General features: G+C 42.4%; 1 protein-coding gene across 1 annotated transcript; it reads left to right on the forward strand.

The window, feature by feature from the left end:
* The first annotated feature begins 7354 nt into the window (after window positions 1–7354).
* LOC308129098 (heme transporter hrg1-A-like) lies at window positions 7355–12654 on the forward strand. The gene is made up of 3 exons (XM_080494876.1): window positions 7355–7621; window positions 10529–10696; window positions 11514–12654. Exons 1-3 carry the CDS (start codon window positions 7492–7494, stop codon window positions 11648–11650), a joined length of 435 nt encoding a protein of 144 aa, XP_080351002.1. The 5' UTR covers window positions 7355–7491; the 3' UTR covers window positions 11651–12654.

A 12654-nucleotide genomic window follows, 5' to 3' on the forward strand; every position in this document is an offset into this window, starting at 1 on the left:
CCTCACTCGGAGTCGGCCACCTGACGTCGAGTCGACAATCCGTCAGACTAAAGAAACAAGGTCCGATAAACAGTGAGCTCGCCTCGCCTGGACTGGGATACCTTGAACGTTCTTGCTGCTAAGCGTTACCAGCGCTTTACAACTCGTCTCGAAGCAACAGTGTTAACTCAGTTTGATGATGGATCGATCGCATCAATGTCGTCCAGCACCCAACGACGAAGCAACCGGCTTCAAGTTGCAAAAAAAAAAAAGAAGAAGAAAGAAATGCCTCGATTTGCGAGACGGCTGCGCGTGCGTTTCCACGGATCTGTCTCACGTCTTTCGCGTTGATCCCGTTGAGTGAGTGACTGCTGGCCGTACCGGGGGAGCGGTGCTTCTCTCCTGCTGTCAGGAGCTGCCTGCCCCCCTTCTCCTCCTCGCGCTCCAGCACTCCTCAGTAACGATGCAACAGCGTTCCCTACTGGCTGGAACTGGGAGCGTTACACACCCGTTGGTGTGTCTACAACCAGGAGGCTGGAACCAGGAGACTGCAATCAAGAGTCGTATCCAGGAGACTGCAACTAAGATTCTGCAACCAGGACACTGAAACTGGAAGTCGGCAACCGGGTGTCTGCTACAAAGAGTCTGCAACCAAGAGTCTGCAACCAAGAGTCTGCAACCAGGGATCATCAATCAGCTGACTGTAACAAGAAGACGCCTACCAGGAGTCTGCAACCAAGAGTCTGCAACCAGGGATCATCAATCAACTGACTGTAACAAGAAGACGCCTACCAGGAGTCTGCAACCAAGAGTCTGCAACCAGGCATCTGCAACCAGGGATCTGCAACTCAGAGTCTGCCGCCAGGAATTTGCAACCTACTGACTGCAACCAGGAGTCTGCAGCCTGTAGGTCTGCAACCTCTGTAACCAGGAGACTTGGTGTCAGTGTTAAATATCATGAAGGACCAAAAGTTTAAGAATTAACTTGCAGACTTCATAGTGGCTCGCAAATCTGCACAGATCTGACATCAAACCTTCAAGCTACAAATACCAATGAGTATGTGAAGAGCATTGTGTGAAGGGTACGTTTTTTTGTCCATTACTACCCTGGCTTATGTGTTTTTAGAATAACAGGAAAAAAACATTTTCTTTGTAGGAAGACCTGCATATGAGATGCACGAGGCAGATGTAGACTGGGCCCTCACACTAAAACATGGGCACTCCAAAATCAAAAGTGCATCTTGCTCGATCAGTTGAATGTGGTGAGCGTTTGAAGAGAAGAAAAGCAAGTGCACAGGGTTCCAACGTTTCTGCTGGTGCCAACAACTTTGATGTGCAGCCTTCAAGAGACGGTGAAAATGTTACATGTAAGTTGAGTGTCCCAAAATGTTACACATATAGTGAATGAAAATTATTTTTTTCATTTTATTTTAATTATTTGTTATTTTTTTTTAATGAATACCCAATATTTTATTGTATTTTATTCTCTCTGTATGGCATGAGGACGTTTATTGCATTATTTATTTTATTAAAAATAAAGTTGTAAAGCTTTACGTTTCGGTGCAACGGGACTGCAGATGGCTCTGTCACCAAAGGGGGCGATCGTGCAGCACGTTGGCTGTTAAATGGCGGAAAGCCTCAGAAGAAGAGCTCCAGTACCGGACACAGCGTCACTTAGCTTCCGGTTTACTGCCTTTCGAGGCTTTTCGCGCGCCGCTTTATATTAAAAGGGGAAACTTTAGTTTCACTCAACAAATCGTGTTTTAAACATGTCGGGCGCCAGGATGGAGACGTTCCGTGGCTTTTTGACTGAGCGCTTTACCACCGCAGCGGTGGATATATTTGCTGAAGTGGAAAGTATGATTGAAGCGTGCTATGAGGAAAACACACAGCTGCGGAGGATGCTGCACATGGTTCTCGGCCCGGAGATCCAGTTACCCAGGATAGGTCTGTTTCCGTTTGTTTACAATCTTCACTACTAACTGACAAAGTCACGTCCGCTGCCAGCTGCAGCTGAACTTGGGTCGTTCAAGTGTCACAGTGCCGAGTGTTTACCCAGAAGATAGATCTGTTTATTGTCCTTCAAAATACGCTCCACAGGTGAACACAAGAACACGAGCTTGTTGCAAATGGCTCAGATAGCGACGCTAAAAGCAAAACACTCCAACAAATGTAATCAAATGTCTAAAAGCAAAAGTACAAAAACACAATAAGAAAGTAAATGGTAATGGATTATTGCGAGATAAGCTAATCCAATACAGGCACTTGTACACGGTGTGGATGGGCCTTCTGTCTGCCTTCCGTGTTCATTTCATACACAAGTTGTTGCTCGTCCAGGAAGCATGACAGAGTACCACTCCTGATGACTGTGGGCAGTGTTCTGCAGGTTACCTCATAGCTCGCCTGAGCATCGGGAGAAAGAAGCTATTAAAAAAAACAAAAAAAAAACGTTGGGAGGACCGTTACTCATCTATACTAAACTACCGTCAATTGCAATTCCCTCTACTAGAGCTTATGCTAAAAAACAAACAAACATGCCAACATGTATTTCATGGGGACATTAATGCAATGAAGCATCACAGTAATGTTGAAAACACATGTACCAATTTACGTCTATAGAGGGAGCAAACAATGGTGACACATGCCAGCATCCTCTTAACATCCCTTTGGACATGGCCAGATCTCTGGGCTCTTCCAGGCTTGTTTTTGGTCCCGTCGAAGCCGCACAAGCAGAAACGTTCAAAAGTTCTTGGTATAATATCCTCCTTCAAGGATTACCGATTAGGACACGGGCCAAGCGCTACTTATAATAATGGAGATAATCCCACTAATACACCATCACGCCAACACGGAATGATGAGAGATGCCTCGTGAGCTAATTTTTGTTTTTGTTTTCCACTCGACAGGTGCTGGTCATCTCGCTGAAGCTCCCACAGAAGTCAGAGAGCAGCCTTCTCCAGCAAACACCACGCTGGACCAGGAAATACCCGAGCCGCTGCCTAAAAGACCAAAGGAGGAGCAAACTGAGTGTGAAATAAGTCCGCAACCAGAGCGTGAAATTAGTCCGCAACCAGAGCAAGCACCACTGGAACTCCAGGACACTGAAAATGTCATACAACCAGTTGTTAAGAGAAGCGATCCAAAAGGTGGGGATGTAAACATGCCCAACATCTTGAAGTTTGTCCAAAAGGAAATGAGGGCATTGAACAATCAGCCTTCAGCCACGGTCTCTGGTGGTGAAAGAAAACGTGAAGATGACGGTTGGTCTTCATCGGGGTCTGAGACGGATGCAGAAGAAAGAACAAATGAGAGAGAGGTACTCCAAAAATGCTTTGAAAAGTTTGAATTTCTGTTTGTGAGAGTTTTAATCAGGTTAACATGAACTCACGTTTAAGCACAGTCTGAAAAATGGTGAAAGTATTCCCAAATCTCCGAAATAGACACATGTTTTTGTCACCAATATTTGGAAACTTGCAAATGGCTAAACGCTAGCCTTGATGACTACGGCCCGCTTTTGTTGCACATTGCAATAATGTTTTCTCCTTCAATTAAAACTATGTTAACTACCCAAGAATACAAAAAATATATATATATATTTCCTACATGATGTAAATAAATAAATCTTTCATCACTTTGTGATTTTATAACAAGTCATGATCCAAAAGGAATGGGTGTACTTGAAATGTAATTATTTTCTGAAAAGATGCTTTTCTAACTGAATGTAAATGTAATGAGGACATAAAATAAAAAGCATCCGATGAACATCAGTAGGTGCAAACCGGTCTGACATTTGCACATTTGCTCCACGTTCGAAAACCATTAACATGATAAACATCCTTTTTTAATTTTTTTTAATTTTGAAAAGTCCTCAGGAAACCGGACGTTAACCAAAACAATAGTTACGATGATAATATTTTTAACAATTTTCAAGCCTCTTAACGCCATCTTACATTAAAATGGCTCAATAGATAAAGATCAAGACAAGCGTCAGGATGAAGTCGCCAACAATAAACTGAACATAAGGTTTTATGAGGGGAAGGCGAGTCTGAAGGTGTGTAGAGATGTTAAAGTCCAGATGTTGGTTTGTGATCCAGGGCAGCTAAATGTACTACTTGGTACGAGATTCTCACATTCTAATACATCTTCAAGTGTTGGAAAGATTTAATGAACATCCACAAAGTAGGACATTGAGACTTAGTTATTTCCTTCTTTGGGCTTTATGAAAGAATATAATGTAAAAATTGGTTTGCAGCCATCAAAGAAAACAAAATACAGAAGTATCCACAGCATAAATTATATATACAGACTCGTATACAAACACATCGGTGTCATACCAGGAATCATCCAGTCATGATTTATGCCCTAAGCCACAAAAGTTTGAAAAATATCTTTTTCCTGAGCAATAGAATCTGTCTTGTGGGTAAACCTCGGAAGACATGGCACTTTCTATCAAAACACTGTGAATCTCATCTCAATTCAGCTTTATTGATTAAATAATCATTTTATTCTCTCCTCGGCTGGAAACCGTGCTGCAAAACAAAGTCAACCCAGCTGCTACAGAAAACCATGGTTCTATTTCCAAGGTAGGAATGACAGTGATTTTGACCTCCTTTTTTTTTTTATTGCTCGTTTAAAACGTCTTGGTAAAATATCTGAATGTGTTTCGTGCAGGACGATGCCCGACAACACTTTTGCTGTTGCCCCGGATGAGTTGCATTCCTTTGTAACAAGTCTTACTGAAGGCTTTAAGCGCTTTAACAATGAGGAGAAGCCTTTGATCACCAGAATGGGACTCGCAGCTGATGTGGAAATGGTGAACAGCAGCTTTGGTCCAGTCGCTAAAGGCAGCCCCCTGTCCTACCAGTGTCCCCCGCCGGAAAGCCTCAACTATACAGCGCAGAGTAATCCCCCGCCCCGGCCACCGCTTCCCCTGTGCGAGCACATGCTGGAGCCTCTCTCCAGTCTTCCGGTCCTCAGCCCTGAAGAGTTGGACCACGTGGACGAAATGCTGATCACCTGGACGGAGGCGCACAGCCTGGAACAGTCGACGTGTGGCTGTACCGACTATATCGAGAAGCTGAGGAAGCTGCGCTTGACCAGCTGCTTCAAAAAGATCTGCAAGCTCAAACCCGGAGACAGTTGTGGACGGAAACTGGTGTCCAGAATGAGGAAAGAACCCGCCTTCAGTCCAGAGGAAGGAGTAAAGGCCGTTGCTCTTGTGGAGTACTGCAGGCGGCTGTGCGTCAACTGGTCACCCTGCGGCTTGGTTGTGCACCCGAGCGCGCCGTGGCTGGGGGCGGCGCCCGACGGGCTGGTGTACGACCCCAAGATGGCGAAGAACTTTGGTCTGGTGCATGTCCAGAGCATCACCCAGAGCTTCAGTGACTGCCGCTTCCTGTCGTCCCAGGGTGGACTGCTCCGGCTGAGGAGGGGCCATCGGCACTATTGGCAGATCCAGGGGGAGATGTTGGTGACGGGCACGTCGTGGTGCGACCTCCTGGTCGTCTCCAAAGATAACATCCTGGTTCAACGCATCTACCGCGACGGTGACACCATTGACATCATGAAGAGGAAGTTGGACGAGTTCTTTTTCTTTCACTATCTGCCCAGTATAGTTTCCTCAGGTCACAAGACATGCTCTGGTCTTGCTTAAGTTTTTTTTTCTTCTATTTTTTTTTTTTTTTTTTGGTGAGCTGCTGCTGTTACTTTAGCCACCTTGGCTCAGTGCATGAAAATGATCACACACAAAAAAAGGACTTTGGCCTGAAGTAAGACATTCCTTTTTTTCTACAACAGAAATATATCGTCCTCCCAGCAGGAAAAGTTGTTTGCCTTGACAGATTTCTAACGCGGCCCCGACTGATCAGATAAATGGAAATATATGTGAAAAACTCAGCCGGCTTGACAAATAAATCAGACAAACAGGAGTAAAGCCAACATCAAAGTCCCTGCCATTTATACAGGCACTACAAGTTTTCTGCTCACAGATTTGTTTTAGGGAAAATGCATAATAGCACCTCTTTGTATCACAGCTTGAGGTGAACGGGACACTCGGCTGGTCTATAGAGTCCGGTTGTGCATTTTTAAAAAGCTGAAAACTTCTTGAAAGGTATCTTTTAGATTACGACCTCACTGCTGACATGAAGAATTTTCCACTACCAAAAGTTTGTTGTATGTCATTTCTCTTATTTTTGTTTCAATACATTAGAGTAACAGTTTGCTACAGTGTTACTACGTTGTTGTTTCATCCACCTACCAGCTTCCCTGATTTTAATCTTTTCAGTTACTTGAAGGATAATTGGTTTGTGAAATTGCTCAAAGCAAGGAAACATGTTTTACCGCTTATTTTGTTTTCAGGCTCTAACGCTAGAATATTCATCAGAAAAGTATTGTTTTTCTTAAGAGAATAGATACATTTGTTTGGGATCGTTTATTTGTTCAATAATTAATTTTTGTCATTGTTTTGTTTGCCGTTCTATGACGGGAAGTATGAAAGCCTCGCAGCGTTCATAAACCATTTACTACTGTCCTGAATCAGAGGTTCGCTTTAGGTGATCGGTGTGTTCTCAAATAAAATTGTTACAGAAAATCTTATTTTTGTCGTGTTCATAATTTGGGGATTTAACTGGTCATTCGGGTGCAGCAAGCCACATGAAGCTGAGGTTACAAACTACAGCCATTAGCAGATGTATCCTGTGATTCATGTTATTCAAACTTGCGTCGTCTCTTCTGAGAGTGGCTTGAACTGCTCCTGTGGTAGGTATAAAACAAAACTCATTGCATGCAAGGTTTAAATCAAACAAGCCACGATTGAAACTAGGATCACTAGTTGGTTTCTATCAGGGTTTCATTGATTTTATGACTTGTCAACCACGAAAACCCCAACGCTTCATACATGAGGGGTGAAAATGACAAAGCTGCATTTGGTCAGATTAGAAAATTGTTAAAAGGTCAATTGCTTCTTGGGATTTTTTTATAATTCGTTTGGTCCTTTCCTTGGGGGCCATTTTTGGCCCGTGAGCCCTATGTTTGACACGTCTGGTGCCGATGTTCCATTCAGATCCAATGCAGTTCCACAAGTTTAATATGAGTGGCTGGAGCTTTTCAACTTTTCAAACAAAAGCTTTGTTTTTGGGTCCAGTCTTCCATATTGAGGAGTGTGTTTCTCCTGTGGTCCTGCAGGGGGCGGTGTCACCACTCCGTGTTGGATAAGGCGCTGTCCACGTTCCTCTGGTCAGTACCAGGTCACGTGGAGTGAGAGGAGAAAAACGCCGCACTTTAAAAAAAAAAAAAAAGTGCCTCGTCATGCCTCAATTTCCGCCTCCTTCGTGGGACGCAAATCATTAGTCAGCAGGTTTCAGGCTCGCGCGCGGTCACGTGGCTGCATCGTCTCGGGCTCGCGGCCTTGCAGGTGGACCGGATGTTTTGAAACCCGGAGCTCGCCGCTCTCCGCCAAACACTCGGCTCTGCTCCGACTCTCCGCTGCCCGGTACCGCCGCCGCTCGCGCCGCCATGGCCGTCAACAAGACGTACGTCAGTATCGGCTACGCCTCGTTCGGAGTGCTCATGGGCTTCTCCTCCTTCATCGTGTGGAACATCGTGTTCAAGCAGCCGTGGACCTCAGCCATGGGAGGACTGTCAGGTAAAGTCCACCGCTCAGACGGTCTGTCTGCAAGCAGCTCGAGACACGAGGCACGTGTGTACAAGTTTATTAAACACACGTTGACATGATTACAAACTGTTCCAGCGTTTCTAAAGCGGCCGACCGACGAGACACTTTGTTTTTGAAGGACGCGACTGTCATATCACACAGTGATCAAACAAAGTCAAACATTAAACATTAAACAAAGTGCGATGCCGGTCTCGAAAACGTAATATCATTGAACATTTCTTTCTACGCTGTCAGCATGTAAACTATATCAACTTTGTTTTAGTTTTAATCATGTCTTCCAATAAAAAAATAGAGAACAAAAAAAACCGTTTGGCTGAATTTAAAAAGAATTAAAATAAAGCTTGAATATTTGAATGTACATTTCATTGTGTGAGTTAATTATGTGAATGAAAATCGAGTTTTCCATTGTTTTTTATGCTGTTAATGATACTAATATAACCATGTATTAACATTTTAAGACTACTCTTTTTTTTCTTTTTAATCTATATAGCAAATGAAAACATTGTAATAAAATATTTCAAAGGGCCATGACAGATCAAACTGAAACCAGTTCCTCCAAAAAGATGCAAGAATGACTTTGGAGAAACGGAATAGTACAAAAATAACAAAACAGAGTGGTGACCAATAGATACATTATTTAAAACTGGATTTAAAAAAAAGCTCGAAAAAAGTTATGGCATGGTAAGAAGCAAGAAACTGCATAATAAAGACAAAATGAAACAAAAAGAAACAGATGAATTGAATAAATAGGTAATTAAATAAAGCTTATGTTTTGTCTGTTTGTGTTTAATCTGCATGGGGATTTTAAAAAGTCCTTTAAATTCCTTAAAATACTCAATTAACCAATTTCAACTTTATAATTGCTTAACCAAGACACATAATTGGTGCACTGTTGCTCCAGGAGCTGTGCTTTATTGCCTGCATGTATTTGACCTTTGACACACAAGAGATGCTCTAGTATCTATAACCTCTGCAGGCATCCATGCAGAGGATGTCTTGTAATCTATTCTTTTGCTGGCAAACATTCACTATACCAGAGATCATAAATAGACAACCTCGATCTTGGTGGGATTGTCATCCTTTGTACATAGTGTCTGAAAAGTCGCTGAATATTTGCTGATTTAATCCAAAGAGCTAAACGAATGTCTGCAAAATGAGCTGTTTGAATCAAAAGTCATGCATGAATCTCACAGGAAAATAGTTTTAAGCAATCATTGCAGTTGATATTGGGTTCAAATGTGGTTAATTGACCTTCCTATTTCCATGAACATTTTTAGAAACTACCTCATGGGCTCCTAATCAGGCAGATGTCGGCCACATGTTTGCAGACGGCTGCCAGTTGCCTATGTCTTGAATGATGAAGCAGGCTTAACCAAAAAAAAAAGAATATTCCTCATATTTTTGATTTGAAGTGCAACTTTTGCCGGAAAGTTTAAAACTTGGTGTTCATAATAGATAATATCAAATTCATACTTGAACGCTAACAACATTGAAAGCTGCATACAAGAAAAACTGGGCCGTGTGATGACGACCAGTTAGTAAATTCATTAGTGTTCATCGTGAACGCTGGAAATTGCAGAATGGCCTGAATGATTTCCTCTGAAACACTGAAGTAGCAGCTGCTGCCATTGAGCAGTTCCTCCTTTTACAGTGAAGACGGGAGAGAGAAGTGTGATTTATTGACTCAGCGGCAGTTGGTGATGCTGCCTCATGATTACTCCGCAGCTAACGAAAAATGCACAATCACCACACGGGCAACTGAGAGTTCATGACTTAAACACGAGTTAAGCATTGTGGAAGGAAAGCAGTTGTCCCACTCATAATGGCTCCGATCGAAATAATTGAACTACTAACAAATGATTTGTTCATGCAGCATCCTTCATGACACAAGGGGCCAGATTAAGGTGCTATAAATACAAATACACATAGACATACATGTAAATGCACACTTAATATTGAGAATGACATCAATATTAATGAATACACTGCATGATAAATCAAAAAGCAATAAGATTCTAGTGACTGAGTAAAATAAATCAAAGTTGGTTTAAAGGGAAGTTGTCAAAGCAAGTTTTGGGCTGCTTCTTAAAAGTCACCTGAGGGGGAGCGTTTAATATGAAGAGTTACGATGTTTCAAATCCTCGTTGCACAAGAGCTGAAGGCAACATCTGTGTATCACTCTGCCTCGGCACCGTGCCGCCTGACGGAGCTACTTGGGACATACTGCAAGGAGCAATCTGACAGCAACGTGCCAGAGATGTAAGCAATGTTGCACATCACTCAACGTTTATTCAGTTTGAAGGTGACGTGTGAGTGCCATTTCCTGTTTAGTGTGCGGAACCTCTATTAGGGTATGAATGCACGTCGGGATAAGACTAAATTCATGGGATTTGGTTCAAATATCTGCCGGCTCCAGCCCAACAGTATATGTCGATTCTCACAACAATGTTGAAAGTTTCTGCCATCACCTGCTATGGATTACAGGACAGAGATGGAATATTTAGCAGCTCATCCATCAGCTCATCCCACGTTGACTCAATCTTACATTGAACCGGACCGATTTGACTGTTCGTGACAGCTATCTTCACTTCTGGCTGTAATATGCCTGTTTACTTTGAATTGATTGAGAAATAAACATATTCAGTCAGATCGGTCGGTTAAAATTAATTATGTGCTGCTTGATGTATCCGTGACATTCATGGTTTGATAAGCATTGATTTTAGGGTATGTAGTTACAGTACAGTTTTCAGACCTCACACTCTTGCAATGCATCATCCACAAAGGAATTTCTTTTTATCTGGATGGGAATCATCATCATCAGGAGTAATTTTTTTTTAGGTGATTCACGAAGCTGCTGTGCCTTGTGTCCTCCCTCAGGTGTTCTGGCTCTCTGGACCCTCATCACTCACATCATGTACCTGCAGGACTACTGGCGGACTTGGTTGAAGGGCCTCAAGTTTTTCTTCTTTGTGGGGGCTTTCTTCTCCCTACTGGCAGTTGTAGCGTTCATCACTTTCCTGTCTGTGGCCATCAGCAGGAAGCAGTGTGAGTGTTTTCTTCCCACTGTTGTCACAAGACGTACTTATTTGTATCCAATTTTTACAGACCATCTCACGTTTATGTCAGCTTAACTCCACTCATAGTGATCTGTGAGATAGTCCATTGGAGTAAGGTCAGTCCATCGTGTCGTATCTTGTATAAAAAACAAACAAATTAGTATAAAACATGCGGTGATCCAATGAAGGAAATTCAGTGGAGCAGTGGCAGGAAGTACGTGGTCCCATGTAGACCCCACCTGAAAAGTTCCTCTTCTCACATCTTGATCATAGCAGATCATATTGTTTAATTCTGCTTTTATTTTGCAAACTAGGTTTATTGGGTCCGTTTCCAAACAAAATACAATTACATGTATGAATGAAATAGAATTATTGGCTAAGGTAATGGAAGAAGTGAACAGTAGATTAATGATTGAAGACGGAGTCAAAGGAAAAGAAACAGACAGGCAATCATATAGTTTTGACAGCAACGTGTGTATACCTGATGAAGTGGTTGTAAGGTATACGGCAGCGTAGTCTGCTTGTTTAACTATTTCCTGTTTCACTTGTTTGGTATTTCTTGTGCATATCCTCAAAACCATTCACATTCGTACTTGATACCCTCTCCTGCTAAAAATTTTAAAAAAAATCTTAAAGTTGATATTTGTCCTGCAAGGTTGATCTGTGAAAGCTGAAATACACATTTGATAATGTGTGGAGGTCAGCAGCCTGTTTCTCGAGGCAGTCATGGTAAAAAAAAAAAAAAAGAAAAAGTGTGTGAAGCAGTTTGTTTCAAGGTGATCTGTGTGTGTGTGTCCCCTCTGCAGCCCTGACCGACCCTCACAGTCTCTATCTGTCCTGTGTGTGGAGCTTCATGAGCCTCAAGTGGTCGTTGCTGCTCGCCCTGTCTGCTCACCGCTACCGCAAAGAGTTTGCTGACATCAGTATCCTCAGTGACTTCTGAGGTTTCTTCCCACATCCCATAGTAATTACTCAACAGTATGGCGTTCGCTGTTTTGAGCTGGATCTCCAGCCTGAGGCTGCCGTGTTGTGACAGAGTCAGGAGAAATGACAGAAGAGTTTAAAAATAGGTAAAAGCTTCGACCCCCCCCGGTTGTGCATCTGCCTTCTTGGGCCAGTTTTCCCTCCACACAGAAGCAACTGATGTCAATTTTTCAAACAAAACCACACCTGTTTTATATGACATTTGATAGATTTTTTTTTTTCTTACTTTCCCAGTTTCTCAGCATCTCTGACTCAGTTATTCATCTGAACAGTCTCCTGATTCCAAATTTGTGATTTATTGAATCCCGCCCGCACACCTCTGTGGCGTTACCACATGCAGCTTCATGCTGCAGTCACTAGAGGACAGCACACTTTCAGGAATCAGCGCGCCACACACTCTATGCACAACTTGATGACTTTTAATATTTCAATTGCACTCCCAAATTGCACGAAGAGTGATCCGTGTCTGTGTGTCACAAGGTGACAGTCTTTTGACGAATGAAGCGGAATGAAACAGTTGATCCAATAACTGCTTCAATAATTTCTGGAAGCATAAGTCATTGCTTGATAAACTCACAAAGTTTGACTTGTGCAATTCCGGTAAGCAGCGTTTATTCGTTTGTGAGTTTTCATTACAGTTTTCAATGTAATTAACCACTTTTGTAATATTTTATATCAATGTGAGAGAAAAAAAAAAGTGAAATGGAATGCTTTAATTCCGCAGTGAGACCTCTGGTGTTCTTGCTTTAATAATGCAGTTATTTTATGTTGTCGCATCCTCTTCAAATCCATGTTATTTTATTTTTGTTAATGTCTTGCAGCATTTGCTTTAAGCTTTTATGTCTGTACACTACTCTGAATGAAATGAAGTATAATGACCACGTGAATCCACATATATCCCCGGAATGATCGTGGGAGTGTGTTTTTGTGAGTGTGTCTCAGAATGATGATCATAAAATATGT

This window comes from Blennius ocellaris, assembly GCF_963422515.1.
Source record: "Blennius ocellaris genome assembly, chromosome: 4".
Lineage (NCBI taxonomy): Eukaryota > Metazoa > Chordata > Actinopteri > Blenniiformes > Blenniidae > Blennius > Blennius ocellaris.

Bases quoted from the DNA above. Each gene is read 5' to 3' on its own strand.
- LOC308129098 (XM_080494876.1), top strand. From the start codon at position 7,492: ATGGCCGTCAACAAGACGTACGTCAGTATCGGCTACGCCTCGTTCGGA. The intron at 7,622-10,528 runs GTAAAGTCCACC...GTCCTCCCTCAG, and splicing joins AGCCATGGGAGGACTGTCAG to GTGTTCTGGCTCTCTGGACC. The intron at 10,697-11,513 runs GTGAGTGTTTTC...TCCCCTCTGCAG, and splicing joins GGCCATCAGCAGGAAGCAGT to CCCTGACCGACCCTCACAGT.